This window comes from Ahaetulla prasina, chromosome 2 (assembly GCF_028640845.1).
Source record: "Ahaetulla prasina isolate Xishuangbanna chromosome 2, ASM2864084v1, whole genome shotgun sequence".
In the NCBI taxonomy this organism is placed as follows: Eukaryota; Metazoa; Chordata; class Lepidosauria; order Squamata; family Colubridae; genus Ahaetulla; species Ahaetulla prasina.
In genome coordinates this window covers 36,959,692-36,984,059 of record NC_080540.1, presented here as the reverse complement: position 1 = coordinate 36,984,059, position 24,368 = coordinate 36,959,692, and the positions used below count along the sequence as shown (strand labels likewise).

At 36.2% G+C, this 24,368-nt stretch overlaps 1 protein-coding gene across 4 annotated transcripts in view; it reads right to left on the bottom strand.

The window, feature by feature from the left end:
• Positions 1-24,368, bottom strand: part of ATXN7 (ataxin 7) — a 113,460-nt gene that overhangs the window by 23,038 nt on the left and 66,054 nt on the right. For all 4 annotated transcript variants that reach the window (XM_058174144.1, XM_058174146.1, XM_058174145.1 and 1 more), the window contains one exon: positions 18,221-18,325. In XM_058174144.1, coding sequence (XP_058030127.1) covers positions 18,221-18,325 — 105 coding nt within the window. The remainder of the gene's footprint in view (positions 1-18,220; positions 18,326-24,368) is intronic.

Sequence of the window (24,368 nt, the reverse complement as noted above, 5' to 3'; positions counted from 1 at the left end):
GAAAGCAACTGTGTTTTGTTTTCTCACTGACAAAATATGTGTTTTGCTGTACAATTGCTTCCAAAGTTTTGCTTAATAAGATAAGTTTGCTTACAAGCTCCAAACAGACTCCCCTATTTAGTTTTATGTAACATTTGCTAATACAGTAATGTGCATTTGAGTCACAAAGGTCCTGGCAGATAACTAGTAAAAACAGGGAGGTGTAATCTAATTTTATCTGAAGAGGAACGTGTGAGTAAATTCCTCCTGTAGAAAAACCTATCAGAGTTTGAGAAGGCTGTTCTTCCATAAATCTACCACGATAATTACTTTAGCGTTCCAATTTTATGTTTCTTTAAAATTGTTCACATATTATTAAAATATCTTGCCATAAAAAGCATAATAAAAATTTCATGCAACACTAAATTATCAAATCTATTTAGTAAAATGTTTTATAATAACAATAATTCCTTACAACAAATCTTCATAATGGTCCTATAAAACTACTTTATCTTCCGATAGTAAATTCTAATATTTCTTTTTACCAGACTATCTTATCAGTACATTCTTATACGAATACCTGTTCTTTCATATCAGCACTCCTGTCATAACTCTAATCATTTTGCTGATGATTACTAAGGTCTGTGTGCACTTCAAAAACAATTAGGAAAAACTGCTTAGGACCTCACACGAGTACAGCACCTTCAGCAATTCATTAAAAAAGCTTATCTTTTTCCAGCTTATCTCTACTCAAGCCTGAAACATGTTGTGGTTGCTACAAGAACTGCATTAATTTTAATGAGTCTACCCCTTAAAACCAATGGCATTTTTTACAGGCTTATTTGAAACCCGGGAGAGAAAAAGACATGAGTGCTCTAATGAATAACAGAGAGATAATGTGCCCACACAAAGTCCAAAGCATTTAGTCCAAACGTTTTCTGAACAGTACACACAGTATTCATGAACAGCTTATGCAGAATGCATTACTACACCAGGCTGCTCAGAAATCTGCACACAAATTCAAGGGGTTTTCCATATTCCTCCAAAAAATGGTAGGAAACTTTAAACATATGGTAGGGCTACAGGCCGGCCAGCAAAGCGAACTCACCACCGGAAGCATGTCACCGACAAGTCGCATCTGCAAATTCACTGCCACCAAGTCAGCGCAAGACAACTCAACATGGTTGACTCTCTGCAGGGACAAGTCACCACAGGCAGCCGAAGGGAGAGCTGGGTGGGCAGCCGGGGGACCAAGCGGGTGGGAAGAGTGCAGAGCAGCAGCAATGGCTTTCCATTTACAAACACCCCACTGCTGCCACCACCGCCATGTCGAACTCCAGGCTGTTCAGAGTTTGGCGATTCAGCGGTGGCAGTTTTTGGTCATTTGGTAGCAGTGGCAGTGGGTGGAGAGAATGGCAGAGAGCAGCAGGGCCTGTCCCATTTTCACACATTCCATTGCTGCTACTGCTGCCATGTTGAACTCTGGTGGGATGTATGAATATGGGAAATGCCTCACCTCCGTTGCCTCCCCGCCCAACACTGCTGAATGGCCAGAACACTTCTGCCACCACCAAACAGCCTGAACATTAAATGGCCTGGAGCTTGGCATAGTGGTAGCAGTGGTGTGTGTCTGTGTGGAAATGTGAAGCTTGCTTGTTTGCCTGGCTCTCCCTCTGGCTACCCACAGTTATCCCCACAGAGAATTAGCCATGTTGAGCTGTCCTGAGATGACTTGGTGGTGGTGAGTTGACAGAGGCAACTCAGCAGTGATGAGCTGGCAGCAGAGAGCTGTTCGTGCTGAGTTGTCCCATTCCAGCACAAATATCTGTCCAACATTTCTCTGTCTATCACAGGGTTGGGGATATTTCTGCATAACACAACTAATGCAGAGGTGGGTTTCAGTAGGTTCTGACAAGTTCTGGAGAACCAGTAGAGGAAATTTTGAGTAGTTCAGAGAACCGGTAGTAAAAATTCTGACTGGCCTCACCGCCATCTATTCTCTGCCTCCCAAGTCTCAGCTGATTGGGAGGAAATGGGAATTTTGCAGTAACCTTCCATGGATTGGGGAGGGAATGAAGATTTTACAGTATCCTTCCCCTGCCACGCCCACCAAGCTATGCCACGCCCACTAAGCCACACCCACAGAACCGCTAGTAAAAAAATTTGAAACCCACCATTGAACTAATGGACTATACAGGATCAGTGAGACAAAACAGCATCCAATTTTAAGAACTTTCTAGAAACTATTCTATCAACAGTATGTCAGTTTGAGTGCTAAAGCATTTTGGAGTGAGCTGCTATAATACAAGATTAATGTATCATTCTTTATTATGTATCTCCTTGCCATGTTTTCAGAATACAGTAACAGAGTAATAGCATTGACACATTTCACAGACTAAACATACCATAAACATAATCTTGCATACCTCAAATTTGTTCATAGAAGTTCATACTGCACTACACTATTCACACTTCTTGTTTTGCGCCTCTTGTATACAATCCATATGTCTCATCTAATTCCATTGGAAACGTCCAACATTCCTTAGGGATATTATTTTATGCGATTGTCCATGTTTTTGTGTGCATATGTATATATAGAATTCATTTCATGAACTGAAAATGATTAGGAATTTTTCACTGCGTAATATTTGCTTTAATCATTCCTTGATGATAAATATATCAGTTTCTCATTTAAAATCTACACTGGGACTGTGAATATGAAAATTATTTTAATAATCAGACATACTATATACAACTCCTTCAACAGGCTTCTCAAAAAAAGAGGATATTTTGGAGGCAGAGTTGCCTCCAAGATGGGTAGCAAAAAATAATAATAAATAAAAATAAATAATAAATAATTATAGGGACAATGCAGCAATCTTACGGCTCATAAATGACATTAAGTCATCAGTCCTTAATGCATAAAAGACTTCATATTATTAATAAATAACATTAAATAGCAAATCATTTTATTAGTAATAGTAATTTGTATACTACAGGTAGTCCTTCAGTTATGACTGGTCACTTAGCAAAGTTACAATGGACCCCCAAAAAGATGCTTATGATCTGGATTTGAAGTTCCAAAAACCAAGGCCTCCTACAGTATATGATTGTATTTTGGGCACTTGGCAACCAGCCTATATTGATGGCTATATGTAGTGACCTGAGGTCATGTGACAGGAATTCCCAATATATTTTTTTCAGAAACCAGCTTTTAACTTCCAGTTTTCAACAAAAACTGTCTATTCCAGGCAATGTGTTTGGTTAATGACTGCTGTCAAAAAAAAAAAAAAAAAGGCATAAAATCAGCTCATGCAATGACCTGCTTAATGACTGGCATGACATATGACCATAGTTCTGGGTTCAATTATGGCTGTAATTAACTATCTGTATTAAAACTCTCATGCCTGTAACCTTTAACTGGGTGAAACAGTAATTCATAGGAAAAACGCTTTTCAATTGTTGTTGTTAGTTGCGAAGTCATGTCCGACCCATTGTGACCCCATGGACAACATTCCACCAGGCCTTCCTGTCCTCTACCATCCTCTGGAGTCCATTTAAGCTCACGCCAACTGCTTCAGTAGCTCCATCCTTTTCAGTTAAGGTACCTCAAATGGACTAACTTATAAAATGAGTCCAAAATCCATGACTCCCATGGAAATTGAAGTTTAGCAAATTTTATAATATATTTTATGACACAAAATTATCATAAAGCCTTTTCTGATGTAATACAAGATATCATAAGACATTTCCTGTGATCAACTCCTGGTATTCATGCTATACAGTTTAATATGGGCTACTTTCATCTCTAAATATCTCCCTGAATTATAAAGAACTTTTCAATTGCATTAGTGCCATTGTGGAGGGAGGGAGGGAGGGAGGGTTGGAGGAATACTGTATAGGAAAGGAAGAAAGGAAGGAAAGAAGGAAGAAGGAAGTTTAATGCTCACAGCTATCTTCCCACAAATTCAATGGGGAAACTGATAAGGTTATTTCCACCCGACTGATTTTTTTACCTGCTTGTGATCATTCCTATTCTCTATTTAGGTCAAGAAATGTCTTTAAATATATGACCCAATAAGTCACAGTTGTCTAGTTATTAAAATTGTAAGCTACCCCCCAACAATTCTGCACTCCTATTAGGTTCAGAGCGTGCAAGCTCTATTTTTACTAGAACAACCAATAAGCCCTTCCTCATAAGATGCAGAATATGTAAGAACATATATATTCTTCAAACTATTCCCCAGATAAAACCTAACTGGCGTTAATAACATCTGGCAGCTTGTACTGAGTATTAGAGTAACACTAAAGATTAACACAAAAGCAAGCAACATAAAATATACAATCTGACAATGATATTTAGGAATATTTAGATTAAATGAATATGGGGTTAAATTAAATGGGTTTTACATATGGAAGAAATCAGGTGAAATGAATAGGCCCCTTTCATTGGATTTTTTAGTATATCTCAAAGGATTTCTGGAATAACAGCATAAAAATATGCATTTCCCTACGTTACAGCAGAAGACACATTTTCTTTTCCAATTTTTGTATTCCATGTGATAGCTGCTTTAATTTTGTGGATAATTTCTACAGCATCATGTTTAAGCAGTTTTAGTCCCCTAGAATATTTTCTGGCACCCCTACCAAACTACAATTTGATTAACTCAAGGCTCTTCCAGAATAGTGTTTGCCTATGTATGTGTGCATGTGTATGAGTGAGTGTGAGAGAGAGAGAGAGAGACTAAGAGAAAGAGAGAGAAAGAGACAGAGAATGAATTGGATACTGTCTGCTCTTGCTAAAAGACTTTTTTCCTCTGTAAAAGTGGGGTTAAGCTAGATACTGTATAGCAAAATCACTGCAAAATTCTGTGTGCACTTCAAGTTGCACATTGATTCCTTAGGCTCCTTGCTCCAGGAAAATTTCCTAGTCTCACTAAAATAAATGTTGCAAATATACTTTACTCACAAAAGGTCACAGTTCTCAAGAATTAACTTTTTGAAATTTTAAAATCTTAATATGGTATTAAATATTCCTAGTACTCTTGTCCTCAGGAGCTACACACCATACAGTACATAAGAACAGCATCAATTCTATTTAAAATTACTGAAACTCTGAGAAATAATTTGCACCCTAAGCATAAAGCTTTTACCTAAAGTTTCAGTAAAAAAAATGGATTGGATGTGGTTTCAATGCGATTAGAAACCAAAATATCGAGCCAAAAGCTGGATACTATCGTCGTCAGAAAGGTGCATTAGGTGTTTGAATGTTGTTGTAGTAACATTTATTTATAATTACATTCTACGTGGTTCTCTGAAAGCAATACCATCTGTCTGCATTTGGCTGAACTTCTGCTGGACCATGGAAAAGCCGCAAAATCAGAAAAATCAGAGGAACAAAAATAATATTCTGTGTTTGTTCCTGCTGTATTTAAATAATTTATAAATCCCCCCCAGATGTTTTGATATGTACAAAATCATAGAATACCTCGGTGACAAAGGCTGAATATTTCACCACTAATAACTGTAATACTACTGGCTCAATACACACACACACACCCCTCCTACTATGTCAATTCCATAACAGAATTGACAAACTAGATGAATTAACAGTTGTCAAACAACTGAAATAACTTGAATGGCAGTTTCATAAACTCATTTTAAAGCTAAGGCTGGTTTTGCTCAAGTTAATTTTTTGCCTCGGAACATTTGTAAGAGTGGCAAAACCTAGGAGCGGAGTCAAAAGAGGAATCAGCCTAAAATCTTTACGTTTCAACCACTCTTGAATTCTGTTAATCCACATCTAGTGCCAAAATAGTGCTAGCCCTTAATTGATTAAATGTCTATGGAGATTCTCAATCATCCAAAACAAGCTTTTTGGATGAGAAGCAAAACCTTTTCAAGGAAAAAAACCAAGGAAGTCAAGTTGTCTTTTGGGCCGTGGTGTGGCTCAGGCTGTAAGAAGCCTGTTATTAAAACACAGCTGCCTGCAATTACTGCAGGTTCTAGTCCCACCAGGTTCAAGGTTGACTCAGCCTTCCATCCTTTATAAGGTAGGTAAAATGAGGACCCAGATTGTTGGGGGGGGCAATAAGTTGACTTTGTAAATATACAAATAGAATGAGACTATTGCCTTACACACTGTAAGCCGCCCTGAGTCTTCGGAGAAGGGCGGGATATAAATGTAAACAAAAAAAAATCACATTTGGGACCGTAGTTGATTAGATTCCTGTGCATAGGCATGAGCAAAAAAAAAAAAAATCAGCTTAATTGGAACTTAATGGTGTAGCCCTGCTCTTCTGGGCCTGACAATTATACAACTACAATGGAAAAAGCTTAATTACAGAATAAACTTGAAACAGGACTCTAGTTTATTTTGAAAATGAGCACACTACTCAGTAACCAAACCTGGGCAGTGTGGCAAAAAACAGAAAATCATAAAAATGAAAGATATCTGTTGGATCATGAAACAGACATAAGAGCCATACTTTCCTTTTTGGTATCTGTAACATAATATATTCAGTCTGAAAATAAATCAGATTTTATATTAGCTATCAGGTATAATTCCACCACCACCACCGTTTCTGTTGTACTGTCTTATTGTGGCAGGTGTGTTTGTTCTTAGGAGGAATGAATGAAGGACAGCAGAAGTACATGCCAAGAATACATAATCCCAGCAAGGTCACCCATGGCATGACAGTCATTCTAGCTGCCAGCTGGCACCCATATTGGGAAACATAGAAATCTGAGGGAGACAGATGTTCACTTTATCATCATTTCATGTGGATTTAAAACTGAAAGAAGAAACATCAATAACCTGGATATGCTGATGACAAAACTCATAATTGCTTCATATCAGGAGTTCTTATCAGGGTATCTATTGTTAGAGTTACTAGGGGAAGTTAAAACAGGAGGAGAGAGTAATGGGACAAAGAAAAAGCTTGAAAAAGGTACAAGGGACAGACCTAAAGGGAGGTCCTGGTGTTAATGGAAAGCAGGAAAATAGGGAGAAGGGTATACTTCAGGAAATCAATAGTAGGGAGAATTAGATGAAGATACAGTTATATTAAGAAACATTTTGCCCACTGAAAGTATGTAAAGATTCTCAGTCATCCAGGTCATGGTTGTCCCAAAGGTGCTTTTTCAGGAGACAACTGGACTTTCTTGTTTCTTCTTTGAAGATGTTTCACTTCTCATCCAAGAAGCTTCTTCAGCTCTGACAGGCAGGCAGCCAACAGGCATTCCATTCCCCACTATCCTGTCAGAGCTGAAGAAACTTCTTGGATGAGAAGTGAAACATTTTCAAAGAAGAAACAAGAACCTCCAGTTGCCTCCTGAAAAATCACCTTTGGGATTTTACCCACTGCCAATCTTTATGATACCAGTATTTATGCTTTCTGTTATACTGAAACCTTGCTTTAATGGCTCAGTAAAAAAGAAGTTGTGTTCAGGTTTCCCAATTTTCTATTAAATTGAGGAATACCTCATCTATGATGATTTCATTACAAAATGACATTTACATAATTGTTTAATAATGCCATTATATGTCTTATTTAAAGTAAATACACTGGACTTCAGTGCACTGCATTCAAAAACTGAAATTTCGTTGTACTATAAATTTGTTCTGAGACTACTTTTTAAAAGCAATATTCATGGTACAATGACTTTATCAAACCATAAATCTAATCTAATGGACTACATACATCTTATTTTTTTAATAAAAATTAATTATACTATCTTTTATACGATCTACAAATTTCCAATATTTGGCATTACATTTATCAAAGAGGTTTTTCACTTTCGTTGTCAAATTTTTTTTTATATAGGATCACTCAAAATTGTAGTGTTTATTTTTTTAACATAGGTAATCTTTGACCTATAATGGAAATGGACCCAGACATTTTGGTCATAAATTGTTGAGTTGTTTTACATCAATGCACCATGTTACTGGATACGATTTTACAATTATTTTTATAATGGTCATGTAAATGAATCACCATGAACATCAAGGGAATCGCATGGTCATTAAGTGAATCTAGCATGGTCAATAGGTGGGATTTTTTTTTTTTGCATTTTTCAGCTGGAAAATGGCAAAAAATCCTGAAAATTGCTGTCATGTGACCATGGGATGCTGCAACGATTGTAAATGCATGTCGGTTGCTAGGTGTCCAAAATGTGATCACTTGACCACAGTATGTGTCACAACTTTGATGGGTCATCACTAGTATTTTTGAAGTCCATAATAATTTTGAATGATCGTTAAGTGACCAGTTGCAAACTGTGGATGACCTACATCAGATATTATTGGAAGAAATAAAACCATTAGATAAATTCATGTGAATTATAATTTTCCTATTAACAATCTACCTTTAAAAAGACCTAACATATAGAACTGGTAAATTCAAAAATGAATGTAAAATTCTAAGACATTCAGGGGGAGAAACTTCTACCAGCTGAACAGCTTCTGGAGATCTGTATGGGACCCTCCCTTTCTAATACTTAAGAAAGCTATGAAAATGTAACATTTGAAAATTTTATACTAATATAATTAGGTAACACAATTTATGTAAATTACGATACGGCTTTCTTTTTTTATTGTTTATTATATGATAAACAGGAAAGAGTGCCAGATATCTGTTCAGTGTGCGATAGTATAAATATAAAGAAAGTATATAAACTCAGTTTGAGTAGTACAGATTTCTCTTCTATCCTGCTTGTTTTTCCAGTTAGCAGCTTTAAGAAGGCATTTAAATCTGAGTATCATTTGAACCAAATTTTAGCTGTCAGTAAATGGAATTATTTCTGGTTTAGAAAAGATTGAAATGAAAGAAATGGCTAATGATGCGTGCATGTGCACTAGGTGGTCCTATGCGCTGCATGTCTGTTCTGTTCTAGAGAACAAAATATAGTGAAATAACAGCAATTGTGTTCTTTCCATGTCAGCCATCTGACAACATCCAAGATGATGACAAAGGGCAGAGAAGAGAGCAAGCTCAAAGTGCATCACTGAAGAGAAGACTGGTTCCCTCAACTTTGCTGTTCTAAGATCACTCTGCATAAATAATGCTAGTAGCAACCTACTTTAAGCTGCCATGCTGAGAAGGGGAAACTGTGAAGTCTAAATACTTCCAGCTTTTCTAGGGTGTAGTTACACAAATCACATACCGGTACATTGTTCTTCATGCTACTTCATATGCACAAACTGCAAATGAACTGACAGTCAAAGGATCCCACTGTGAAAACCAAGCAACAGTGATGACACTGCCCATAACTGGAAAAAGAGTTAGTGCTCTAATTGATGCAAATAGGTAGCAAACAGTCAAATATTATGTCTTCGCTACGTATCAGAGATATTATAGAGTAGCTTACTGCAGCATATTGCAACCTCTATATCTCTTTTATAAGCTTAAATGGACTCCAGAGGATGGTAGAGGACAGGAAGGCCTGGAGAAAAATTGTCTATGGGGTTGCGATGGGCCGGACATGACTTCGCAACTAACAGCAAAAATATGTCTTTTAACTGTTCCACAAAATATGTATGCTGCATCTTTTCTTTGAAACATAGTACTGTTGATGAGATATTAAATAATAGGGGATGAAGTTCTGGATGCTTTAGACACAATAAACAATACAGAAATGCGTTCTATGCATGGCTATGCAACCCATTTTTGGGTTATCACATTTATTTATTTTTATTTATTTTTATTTACATTTATATCCCGCCCTTCTCCGAAAACTCAGGGCGGCTTACATTGTGTAAGGCAATAGTCTCATCCTATTTGTATATTTATATACAAAGTCAACTTATTGCCCCCCCAACAATCTGGGTCCTCATTTTACCTACCTTATAAAGGATGGAAGGCTGAGTCAACCTTGGGCCTGGTGGGACTCGAGCCTGCAGTAATTGCAAGCAGCTGTGTTTAATAACAGGCTGTTTAACAGCCTGAGCCACACCACGGCCCTAGTATAAATCTACTTTTGTTTTTTTTTTTTTTTTTTTTTTTTTTTTTTTCAAAAAAGTTTTTATTGGTCAAAAAAGGTTTATACAAATACATATCAGGTATGGTAAATTTTCATTTTTCTTATGCAAGATAAGAATTTTACTCAAATTTTAAACACATACAACAGCCATATGGCAAGCAGGTGACACGAAGTAGCTAAGTTTACAAATCTTACATACGCAATAAAGAAGGGTCAAGAATAAACAGAATATCATACAGAAGAGAATAAGGAAAACCAACACAATACCAAATATCTTTGTCACTTCCTAGTTTTGGATCTCAGAACTCTGGGTTCAGCCTGACCCAACTCCAGGGCCGCAACAGCGGCAGCCGCCTCCGCCCCATGGTCTATAACCTCCCCTTCTTCAATTCCTGGGTCATCTAATTCCAGGAGGGCTTTGTGTTCCTCCACGTAGGCCGCAGCCTCCGCAATTGTACTAATTTTTTTCGTAATGCCCTCCCGGAAAATCATCAATCCCTCTGGCATCAGCCATCTGAAGCCTACTCCCTTCTGGTACAATTTGCTTGACAAAAAGTAATATTTCTTTCTCATTTCACGTACCTGTCTGGGAATCTGCCTCAGAATGGCTATCTCCCTGCCCCTATAAGTCAGTGCCCCACTCCTATGTTTTCTAAGAATTTCATCTCGTCTCTCTTCTCACAAATTTGACATGAACCTCTCTGGGAACTGCATGCGTGCGTGCATATTGTGAATTAACTCTATAAACTCGATCCACATCCCAATTCATAAAGTCAACACCTCTCCCAAGAAATTCTCCCAACAATTTAGTCACAACATCTCTCAAATCTTCTTGGTCCACTTCTTCCAAATTTTGAAACCTAAGGAAATAAGACATTTTATCCATCTGTAGTCCAAGCACAGCATTGCCTGTCGTCTCCTCTCTTTTCTGCACTGCCCGCATCTCACCCTCCAGACCTTCCACTTTCTGCTTGTTTTCTGCTGAGACTTGTTGAGTATCCTTTAAATCCTTTTTATCCATTCTACTTTTGTTGAATGATTAGGGTTGCTGTATTGTTTGAAATACTTTTCATGTTGTTTGGGTCACTTCATTCCATGGAATGATATGATTCCCCTCCCACTGACTATCTCTGTAATTTGTCATAGATAAAATTCCATGTTTTCATGGAATTGTATTCCTGTAGTTCATAAATACCAATAGTTTTAAAATAGAGAGAAAAAGGGCAAATAGTACAGGAAAAAAAGTTAAATAGTTTTAAGGTAGAAAAAAATAAGGTAAATGGACTGTGATGATTATTTTAGAAATAGATAATAAAAAGCCATGGAAATTTGAGGATACACATCATATCTGAGGAAGAGAAATTCTCAACTTACATGTTATTATATTTCAAAGGCTAATCTGAAATTTTGGGAATAGAAGCCGTAGCAAGATGCTTCAACTATCTAGCCCAAAATGGTTATATTGATTTGCAGCAGCTCAGTATAAATATGTACTCATAATCCAGGTTACAGTCTAACTAAAGTATTGACATATTCAAACCATTTTCTCAGTTTTAATTCCAACATACCAAATGTGCTGTGACAGACCTTAAAGATCAAATGTGAATGAGGAGGAATTTTATGAAAGGATATACATACATACATACATACATACATACATACATACATACATTCCTCCCATGTTTCCTCACTTGGCATTTATAATCACTGCAAACGGCACAGGGTAATCTAGGATTGTGTTCAGATTGCCAACTGCAGAATTAGCAATGAAAACAAAATGTACAGCCTTAGTAAAGAAGCTTATGAGGTAGGAAGCAGCTAATTGCTCAATAAATGATCCTCAAATCCTGGCTCCTCCTCTTTCCATCCTGTACATAAAAAAAAAAAAGATTTTAGAATAACAGAGTTGGAAGGGACCTTAGAGGTCTTCTAGTCCAACCCCGTTTAGGCAGGAATCCCTATACCATTTCAGACAAATAGTTGTCCAGTCTCATCTTTAAAACTTCCAGTTTTGGAGCATTCACAACTTCTGGAGGCAAGTTTTTCCACTGATTACCGGTAATTGTTCTGTCAGGAAATTTCTCCATAGTTTCCATCCATTGCTTCTTGCCCTGTCTTCAGGTGCTTTGGAGAATAGCTTGACTCCTTCTTCTTTGTGTCAACCCCATAGATATTGGAACACTGCTATCATGTCATCCCCTAGTCCTTCTTTTCATTAAACTGGACATACCCAGTTCTCTTATTTATATGTTTTAGCCTCCAGTCCCCAACAGTTTTAATTTTTCACCTAGGCCTTTGGCAAGAGAGAGGGATATACCTCATTTCAAGCCATCTGTTCTGTTGAGCTTGCTATCTTTTATCTTTTATTGATTTTATTGTATTTTTTTTGTTGGAAACTTCCCAGAGTCACTGACAGTTGGATGCCATATAGGTAGTCCTTGACATACAACCATAATGGAGACTGGAATTTTGGTTGCAAGTCATTGTGGTTGTAAGTTGATGCATCACATGAATGGAGTCAATTTTACAATAGTTTTAAGAGGGCAATAAAGCAAGCTTCACAGTCATAAAGCAAATCACATGGTTGTTAAATGAATCATGTGGTCATTCTTTAGAAAGGAGGTTTTTTTTGGCTGGAAACCGGCAAAAAATATTGCAAATCTCAGTCATGTGATCAGAGGGACAGCAGGCATCAATGGAAAATATCAATAACAGATACTTCTTCAGGTAATGGATAAAGACAGGAAGAGTTTTGAAGAAAGATGACTTAGATGTAAGAGTTGTCAAAAAACAATCTGTATTATAAGATAAAATGAACCTTTTATGATGTGCCTCAGAATATTTTTTATCCTAAACCCAGTTATTCCATTAAAATACTGTAATTACTTCTGGAAGCAGCCTTGTTTTGCTTACTGTGTATACAGCCTTCTGAATAATTTTATAGAAAAGAAATATCTGAAATAAATGGGATTTATTAACAAGAATAATTCAACAGACCGTACAGAAGGATAAAAAAAAAACCTCCATTCAAGACTGCATGCAGTTACAAACAACCACTTATGTATATTGCTGTTACTGTAAATTCTTTGGTTTTTTTTTTAAATAAACAATATAGAACTTTTAACAAACAAACCAATAAGCATGCAATGATACTGTACAAAGTGGTCAGGGCTAAAATTGTTAGGTGTTCTCAAATTTTATAAAGGAGTTGGAAGATTACTCATTTTAAAACTGTGCCTATTTCAGAGCTTATACAATAGTTTTCATTTTGTTCTATCAAAATTATGGAGACTGTGGAAACTATGCTGCTGATTTTTAGCAATTTTCTGACATTCAACTGTGCAACCAAAGAGAATTCTAAGAGGTACAAAAAGTTATTTGTTCCTTCTGCAAATTTCTAATAATAAATAAATTAATTAATAATAAATTAATAATGTCATTTGCACCTCTATAACTGTCTGGTTTGGTTCTACAACCCAACAAGAAAAGACACAGACTTCAAAGGATAATTAGAACTGCAGAAAAAATAATTGCTACCAACCTGCCTTCCATTGAGGACCTGTATACTGCACGAATCAAGAAGAGGGCCGTGAAAATATTTACAGATCCCTCACATCCTGGACATAAACTGTTCCAACTCCTACCCTCAAAACAACGCTATAGAGCACTGCACACCAGAACAACTAGACACAAGAACAGTTTTTTCCTGAAGGCCATCACTCTGCTAAACAAATAATTCCCTCAACACTGTCAAACTATTTACTAAAACTGTACTACGAATAATCTTCTCATCATTCCCATCACCAATCTCTTTCCACTTATGTCTGTATGACTGTAACTTTGTTGCTGGTAATCCTTGTGATTTATATTGATATTGATTGTTCCTGATCGCTTATTTATGCCCTGTGATTATCATTAACTGTTGTATCATTAAGTGTTAAATTGTACCCTATAACCATCATTTGTGTTGTAAATGTTGTACCTTGATGGAGGTATCTTTTCTTTTAATGTACACTGAGAGCATATCCACCAAGACAAATTCCTTGTGTGTCCAATCACACTTGGCTAATAAATTCTATTCTATTCTATTCTATTCTATTCTATTCTATTCTATTCTATTCTATTCTATTCTATTCTAATTCATATACATACATACCAGTGATAATAATTAATACAATTACCATCATTAATTTTCCAGTTAAACTACGGATTGCGTGGGTTAGAGGTGAATTGTATACTGAAGTTTTTGTATTTATTGTGATTTTTATGCAAGTGTTCCTGAGTCCTGAAAATTATTTTAAAGGCTCACCCACCCAGGCTAAAAAGGTTGAAAAAGGCTGCACTAGAATGCTCAGTTTCAACAGACTCATTTCCTAAAACAAGCCTTCTTTCAGCAACTGTGCGATGTAATTCTTAAAAGGACAGTATCAATTCTATTAGCATTAGATCAGTTGCTATAACCTTTAAGACAGGGATGGGGAACGATGGCCCCTTTATGACTTATGGATTTCAACTCCCAGAATTCCATGCTGGCTCAGAAATTCTGGGAGTTGAAGTCCACAAGTCATAAAGGGCCATTGTTCCCCACCCCTGCTTTAAGAGATAATATCTAAAGTTGTCATAAAATAAAGCTTCAGGCAAGCAACAGCTTAACAACCCTTACTGAAACTCAATCTTTGGAAACTCAAAGACATTTCCCCCTGGCCCTCCATCCCATCGGAAATCACTCATTATCCCATATATATCAGTAACTCTGGGCTTGAGGCCAATTCGTTATGTCAATCCTCTCATGACATACAGTACCACCTACTCCTAAACCAGTATTTCAGTTTGAAATGAAAATTTCAAACAAGTCAACAGTATATTTTCCCCCATCAATTCCCATCAAACCAATATAATTTTATATATTTCTATCTTTTCTTATTAGAGAACTACTTCTACATGCTATATTTCTTCCACTTCTACAATATTTGATGGTAAGTAGTACCTTTATCTTAAGCATAGTCATAGTGCTTTCAATATTAAATGTTCTCTTCCACTGTTTTCAAAAGGATATTATGAGCATGGCAGGGAGGAGAATGTTATTTAATTATTCATATAGCACTAAAGTATTTCCCAAATGATTTTTATGATTATTAAGAAACACTTCAAAAGGAAATGTGATTTTCACTTAAAAAAGGAATTAATGTTTAACCTTTTACATTAGTCTTTATATGATGTAGTTCAGTCCTTAGTGATGAAACTTTGATAGCCTTTTTGAGACGGTGCTACCCAGATTTATTTGGTAGAATGTGTTAAACAGACTTCAATATTAGTTAATTAGAAATCTCCCCTCCCTTGTCAACCCTGACTGGAAACAGACCCAGAGAAAGGTGGAGAACCAACTTAATAGCAGGCCTCCCACTCCTAATCCCCTAAATTGGCCCAGATAGAGGCAGAAAATAAATGGTATCGAAGGCCACTGAGAGATCAAGGAGGATTATATTGTGAAATTGGGCTACAGCCCAACTTCACAATACTTATTCTGATCTTGTGCTAAGATAAACACCAAACCTTTTCTTTAATGGAGGCAATAGATGTCTCAATCTCATACTGAAGAAAGTGTATATTTTCCCTTTTAATGAGTTTTGAAGTGCTAGATCCTACATTAGATTTCTTCATGATTTAAATATTCTATAAATTCTAAACTACCTGCTGAGTTGAGAGGAACAAATATTGGGAAGAAGCAATTCATGAGATGAGATGTATAGGTATTGAGGAAGGTCTTCAGCATTAATAGGTGGTGATGGATAGGATCATCTTCAACAAAGAAGAGCAAAATGTAGAAGAAAAAGATGAGGTCCTGATCATTTCACTTGGGACAAAATTTTTCTACTTTGTATTTGAAGAATACAAGTTTTTCTAAAACTGCAGGTACATTTAAGTTCGTTTCACAGTTGCAGTATCAATCTCCATAATATCACAGTGTATATTAGTATCCACTAAAAGTCTTACTGACAACGTAATAGTCAAGCAGAAAAGTAAGTTTTACTTGATACATGTAGCTTGTACTTAGTATAAAAATAGTTTCTAAAAAACTTATTGTGTTTTAAGTAGTATCTGAAACACCAGATTCCCCATCTGCTGTGACTTAATTGCCAAAATAAAATTGTTTGTTCCTCCTTTTCTTCACAGCAAGGAACCTCAGCCTATCTGTCTAGTGCCAGACAGGCACAAGTTGTGGCTGACTACCAACAAAAGGCCTGAGTTAATTACTGTGTATAGTTTAACAAATTACCATTAAAACTTGAGTCGGTTCCATATAAATGCTTATCCGGTCTTCAAACAGTAGTTCACCAACTCCAGATTCCAGCAATGGGATTTAATCTCTAGTTCTAGCAATGGTTGATTTAATTTCTTCTTGGCAGAGCTGTATGAAATTGTATCACCGCTACACAGAGTACTCTGGCATTTCCCCAGGAGCATTTTGCACTTCGGTTTCAGTGCAGGAAGTGTTTCAGTAAGTCACTTTAACCAATTACTTTGTAACTGAAATAATACATCGTTGAATGAAATTTTGCCAATTGCGTAGCCCTTCCAATAAAATAAGTAAACAAGGCCTGGAACTCTGTGTCCATTACAATATTACGCAAAGTGAGAAATTCCTAGGTTATACTGTAAGGCTAGTTCAAGTTTCACTTGCTGTCAAAGGGTGTGAGCCATGTTTTCAATATAACCCAAAAAACATATATTACAAAGAGTTGGTTTTGTGATAGGTTGTTAAAAAAGCAATACTTCCTTTAAAGTACTGGTGCCTCTGCATGCTCTTTTTCCTTGTGTCCATAAACTAGTATTTAGCAGTGGCTGATAAAATGCTGTGGTTATTGGTGTTCGTTTTACTGTATACTCTGTAATTAACAGTATTGCTGAAGCACTGTTCGTGCTGGTGCCTTTTGTTTTCTTCTTGCTTTTAACACTGGTTTGTATGAATCAAATTTTACAAGAATACCTATGTTAAGAGTCTTTCAGTGGCTTCATCTAGAACAGAGTTGGGGAACTATGGTCCCTTTATGATTTGTGAACTTTAATTCCCAGAATTCCTGATCCACCCATGCTGGAGAGGAGGAAAAAGAGGAGGATCAAATGAGGGAACTGGAATTTTAAATGTAAAGTCTAGAAAATGTAAAGTCTAGAAAAAGAAAAAGAAAAGATGGCAGAAAGAAGAAAAGAAGGAGAGCTGAAAGCCATTAACAGGGAAGATCTTCACAGCCTTGATTTCTGATAAATAGCTTTCCGATTTAACCTCTTCAAGTACAGTGATTCTATAAAGGAGCTCACAATGTGCTCAAAACATGTGAAATACCCCAACAATGTTAGGAACTCCCATTTTAATCAAAAAATAAATAAAGGAATTGTAAGCAGAAGTCAATTTCTTCCCGTATTCCCATTTTCCCAATGAGAACTTTTCACAATCTGATTACAAAATCTAAGCAGCAATAAAGAACTCTGACACAGATTTTGAGAATTTTGTTTAGAATTTTTATATGCTATATTTTAAGGAAAACCCAATTGTTGTTTTCCTTCTGTATTTTTGAGAAACATTTCTGTGTTGCAGGTTTAGAATTTCTCCAGCCCAAATGCTAACTGAGTCTGATTCTGCTCAGCTTTTTCAGATCGACCAGAACAGGTAAGTGCTGCCATCTAGCTGAGCCTCACTAAGTCATTTTTAAACAGCAGACTATAAACCACTAATCAAAAGATAAAGTTGAAAGGACAACTGAGTACTCCTCTTACCCAGATATGATTACTTTTGATAACTGAGTACATATTAAATCCTATGTATAACATTTTCTTGCAGACAAGGATATTCCCTCTAGAATCCCTCTAAAACAAAGTTTGAACGTATAGTGGAAAAGGCATTCAAATGTACATTTTTAACGAAGTATTATTTGCACAACTGGTTTAACTTACCAAAACCAGCCTCCATCCTGATAGCACGTAATAGTAGTTATAAGACCAAAATGCAAGAAGAATAACATTCCTAGTTTTAATATGCAAAGGCTAAATAATACAGTGCTATAGTTATTGTGCTAACATTTCCCTAAACATTAAAAATGTCCAGTTATTTCTTATAATTTAATACATAATGAATTATTCATATTGTTATATATTTACATAATGCAAATGCACCATCAGCTTTTAAGATAATAAACAAAGATAATTAAAAGCTGCGAAGCTTAATCTTCAAACCCTGACAATTAAAAAACGGTTCAGTACTTACCATAATGTGATTGAAATGCCTGTGGTTTTACGACCTGATTACAGTGGTTACACATCACCAAATAGAAATCATCATGAGCTGGGCAAAGACCAAATATTGGCATATCTAAAATAAAAAGGACAAAAAAATATATGTCTCACTGCTAATCAGAATCAGTGTACAATTTATGTAAAAGTAATATTTGATGTTACCATAATTGAAACCCTGATATCGTATTTCAAAAACAGCAGGGGGCAAAAGCCCAAAGGAAGAAAATGAGCTTTCAGTTATTCAACTATTTATATTTATAAAAGCATTTCAAAAGTCACCTTGCTCCTCAGAAAAGCTCTCTGTGATTTCCAATTTAAAACACAATAATTTAACAAGATAAGATACTGTATACAGAAGAGTTAAGAATAGGGAAAAATATTTAAAAACCAAGACCAGAGATAAAATGTTGAAAATACTTTGAAAATTATTTAGCAGAACCACATAGGCAAAACAGGCTAACCGATTTCCTGGAACTAAACATGAATATGCCAAATTAACATATTTACTCCAACATAATCTCCCCACACTTGCTGGAGCTAGAAAGTTTCTATCCCAGGTCTGTTTTACTCCCTTTTTCTGAATATTGAGAAAAATAGAAGGACCTCCAAAGAAGATCATCAGCCATATGAGGTTCATATAAGACTTTCTCATATTTTACCAAATGTATTATGTGTTCTTCTTCACCATAAATAAGATATTTGTTATTACTTTGCTATAATTCACATATAACTGAAAAAGGAACAAATTTATACTATATTAAACAAAACATGCAGAGTAATTAATTAATACAAAAATAACATACTGAAACTATACTTATTGCTAATTATAATTCTAACAATGAATCTTATTGCATTCTTTGACAAAATGACAAAATTAGTAGACCAGAGGAATGCTGTCGATATAATTTACTTGGACTTCAGTAAGGCATTTGATAAAGTAGACCATAACCTACTACTAGATAAAGTAGAAAAATGTGGGTTAGACAGCACCACCACCAGATGGATTCGTAACTGGCTGACCAACCGCACTCAACTTGTAGTCCTCAACGGAACTACATCCACATGGAGGGAAGTATGCAGTGGAGTACCCCAAGGCTCTGTTTTAGGCCCAGTACTCTTCAACATCTTCATCAATGACTTGGACGAGGGGATAGATGGGGAACTCATCAAATTTGCAGATGACACCAAGCTGGCAGGAATAGCCAACACTCCAGAAGATAGGCTCAAATTACAGAAAGATCTTGACAGATTGAACATTGGGCGCTATCTAACAAAATGAAATTCAACAGCGAAAAAAGTAAGGTTTTACATTTAGGCAAAAAAACCCAAAATGCACAGGTACCGTATATATGGTACCTTGCTCAATAGTAGTACCTGTGAGAGGGATCTTGGAGTCCTAGTGGACAACCATTTAGATATGAGCCAGCAGTGTGTAGCTGCTGCTAAAAAAGCCAACACAGTTCTGGGCTGCATAAACAGAGGGATAGAATCAAGATCATGTGAAGTGTTAGTGCCACTTTATAATGCCTTGGTAAGGCCACACTTGGAATACTGCATCCAGTTTTGGTCGCCACGATGTAAAAAAGATGTTGAGACTCTAGAAAGAGTGCAGAGAAGAGCAACAAAGATGATTAGGGGACTGGAGGCTAAAACATATGAAGAACGGTTGCAGGAACTGGGTATGTCTAGTTTGATATTTTTATTTTATTTATTTTATTCGATTTTTATACCGCCCTTCTCCCGAAGGACTCAGGGCGGTGTATAAAAAGAAGGACTAGGGGAGACATGATAGCTGTGTTCCAATATCTCAGGGGTTGCCACAAAGAAGAGGGAGTCGGGCTGTTCTCCAAAGCACCTGAGGGTAGAACAAGAAGCAATGGGTGGAAACTGATCAAGGAAAGAAGCAACTTAGAACTGAGGAGAAATTTCCTGACAGTTAGAACAATTAATAAGTGGAACGACTTGCCTGCAGAAGTTGTGAATGCTCCAACACTGGAAATTTTTAAGAAAATGTTGGCTAACCATCTGACTGAGATGGTGTAGGGTTTCCTGCCTGGGCAGGGGGTTGGACTAGAAGGCCTCCAAGGTCCCTTCCAACTCTGTTGTTATATTATATACTGAAAGTTGGCCAATCGGTGATCCAGCTTGCACAAATGTAGGAAGTTAATTAGAATATTTATTAAAATAATATGCCAGCCATTTTGCTATCTATTTATGAATCTATAAAACACCTGTATGTAACAATGGGTATTCTGGGCTTTGCTTCCTAACACAAGCAGAAGAATTAGCTTTTAGTTTGACTGATCAGCATATTATAACTAAATCATTTAATGTCCCAGAAGTATAATTCTTATTAAAAAAAGTGAGAGAAAACGAACAGGAAAATAAATGGAAAAAACCCCACAAAACCTCCATACTTCACTAACTTCCTATTAAGCATTTTTATTATTAATAAACATTAAATACCATTTAGTGTTTAAAATTAGATTTTCTTTAAAAATGTTATTAACTACTTGTCACATGGCTAAGATAATATGCTATGTAAAATCTTCCGGATAGAGATACCAAGCCACATTTTACAAAAGGGTTCTTGATCTTTCTTCATGAACAACCCTTTGAGAGTTTAGCAAAACCCATGGACCCCTTTCTCAGAAAAATGTAATTATACTTATAAAATACATACTATATATACTTAATATGTGATATTACAAATGAAACCATTTCTGCTCAAATTCTAAATATTGTTACCACACTATTTAGAAATTAAAAATATATAATATAGTAATAAATGTATTTCTTAATTAATTCAATAATTCATTAACAAGATATGGTACATTTCAACTAGATGTTTGTGAATGCAACCATCTGCTGACAGTCCCCCTCCCCAAGGTTATGGACCCCAGGTTAAGAACCCCCTGCCTTCAAAGCTTACAACTAAGACAAATTAAAAATTGCTAACAAGTTGTTGTAGCTTCTGTCTCAGTATTTGGATGGGGGCCTCCTGCCTTGGAGGCCACAATTGGAGCCTTAGTGTGGGAAGTCCATTAAAAAAAATCTTTGAAGAATGCAATGGCAGGCTATTTTTGTAACTCTGCCAAGAAAAATACCTAGATGCAGTCAGCAGCAGACTAATTCAACCTGAGATATCTTTATATAAGTTGTAGTTCAGCAAATAGTCAAATATTTGGAACATTGTTGCATATTACTTTATAGAAATACCAAGCAGTTTATACAGAAATATAATCCCAATTTTCAGAGTGTAGAACGGAAGTTTTTTTTGAGGTTTTTCAAAACTTCTGTATCTTAAATCTCACACATAGAATAAAATGGGACTTTTTTCTACTAGACCCTATATTCATTATATGTTCTTCAAATATTCTAAAACAATATAGTTTTATGTTTTTGCCTAAAGTTTGATGTTAGCAAGTTTTGGAACTATAAATATATAGTTTTGGATATAATTAATTAGCGGGATCAGTATATACTAATTTTGATATATATGTGTGTGTGTAATTAAGTCCTATTATTATTGTTTAATTTATACCTCAATTCTATAGCCAAAGAATACTCAAGATGGCTTTGTCAGTTATTTTTTAGTAAACACCTGGCTCATTTTCAAAAGAGTCAGGTACTGAAGGAATACAATGAGACTTATCTCTTGGTACAACATTGCAATCTTATGCCTGTAGACCAGGGGTAAACTGAAGGCCCATGGGCCGGATCTGGCCTGTGGGGTGCTTAGATCTGGCCCGTGGGGTTGCCCTGGAAACAGCAAAGGACCAGCCTGCAGTTCTTCTGCCAGGGAAAATGGAGCTCGGGGCGGGGGGCATGCCTCCCCCGAGCTCCGTTTTCGCTGGCAGAGGGCTAGAAAAACAAACCAAAAGCAAAACAAGACAAAAGGAGAAATGTTTCCGGTTTTGCATTTGAGCATCCAAGAAGGGACAGGAATGGAGAAAGGGAAGAAGGAAAAACAAAGAAAAAGAAGGAAAGAGGGGAAGAGAGCAAGAAGGAAAAAGAAGGAAAGAGGGAAGGAAGAAGAAAGGAGAATGAAGAAGTAAAGAGGAAGGAAGGAAGGAAGGAAGGAAGGAAGGAAGGAAGGAAGGAAAGAGGGAGGGAGATTATAATGAGAGTGAGGGAAGTCCTGCCTTAGGACTCGACCACCACAGGTATCCACAAAACGAGTGATGTCAAACTTGCCACGGCCACCACACCACACCCACCCCAGCCCCTCGAGGTCAAACACAATCTTGATGTGGCCCTCAATGAAATCAAGTTTGACACACTGCTGTAGACAATCACATTCTGATTTCAGATGCAATAGGAAAGTATGTCTTCCTGATATGTGAACAAATGCCCACTTCTGAGTTTCAGTTTTTCTCTCTCCCTTTCTCTTTCCTGCTCTCTGTCTTTGTCTCTCTTTCTCTCTTTCTCTCTCATACACACAAATCCTTTGCCCAAAAGCATTGAAGATTATTTGAACATTAATTCATAAACAAGCCAGTATCTGAAAAAAAATTAATGCTGGTTTGTTCTAAAACTAAACAAATCATAGTTTAGAATTTACAGTTTTCTAAATTTCAGTTTACTTAAATTCAATTTATAAATTTGGAAGTGAATACTTTGAAACTCTTTAGCAGTGCATTAGAGGAGACATGAGATGGACGTTCCTGAGAGAGCTCATTTATGTAGTTGCAATTTACCATATTTATTAAATTTGTCATCCATCTCGCTATCCATATCAATTTCCAAATTTTCATGCTTCTGATGTAACTGCACTGGCACTATCATGCTGATCAATTTTTTATTATGTACACTACATTAATTATCATTCACAATGAAGAGCTAAATAAGTTCAATTCTTTACTCAACAAAACAGCCTACAAAATAGTCATAGTTTCGTAACTAATTTAGCACTGGTATACCATAGATTCTAACATCACTGTTGAGGCAAAAAAACAAACTGAACACAGAAATGTGTTGGAGAGATGTACTTTTCGTATCTATTTAGCAGTACCTGTATTTTCTTACTCAGCTGTAATTATAACAATAATGAATACAGTACACTCTGTTAACTTAATTCAGATTACAACCAGGAATGTATAAAATTCTTCATGCTGGAAACAAAGCACTTCAAGTTTGAAACATTTCTCGGGATTATCTATGATTTATATTTGTTTCACAAACATGATACAGTGAACAAGCTACTAAACGCTTGGTTATTTTAAGAAATCTAAGGATGCTGGTAAAATATTTTGGAAACAATTTTTTTAGTTAGTAAATAAAAGAAATACTGCATGTCTTCGCATTTCCTTAGAATTCTAACTTTAATCCTTCCTCTATGATTGACAGTTAATTGAAGGAAATGCTTCAATATGTATTTATTTTAGTATATCAACCTAGATATTTATACTAACACTTTTTGTTCTTGGGATCAATTTTTACTTTGATAACATATGTAAATCAGAGGAAATTGAATGAATCAAAACCACACTTCTTTCTGCCTCTTCTACATCTGTTGTGAAAGTCTCAGAAGAGATTATGGAGTTTATTGTGAGAAGTAATATATTTTACATTAATAAAGTCTGCTAAAATTAAATTTACTGAGAATGCATAATCCTAACTCTGGAAACTGCAACTAGTGCAAAATGCCCACATTAAACAGGATAACCCAATGTTGTCACAGAATATCATTATTGTTTGTTATATGTTTCCTGGTACAATTCAAGATCCTGATGATCCTTCATGGCTTGCAGCTTGATGATCTTCATGACTGCTTACTCCAAAACATAAAAGAGAGTAAGACAAGAACCAATGGATGGAAGCTGTGCAGGGAGAGATCCAAACTTGAATTAAGGAAGAATATCCTATCAAAGCTATTAAGCAATGGAACAACCTGCCTCCTAAAGTTGGGGGTGTTCTATCACTGTATATGTTCAAGAAAAGACTGGGTAGCTGTTTGTCCTGAATGGTATAAGAACTTCTTCACTGGGAATGGGGTAGGACTAGAAGATCTCCAGGATCTCTCCCAACCCTAAGATTTTGTCAAAAGTGTTTACATTTCCTATTCTATAATTCAGGGTAATTGATAAATAGATTTTACGAATGCGCACACAATCCAA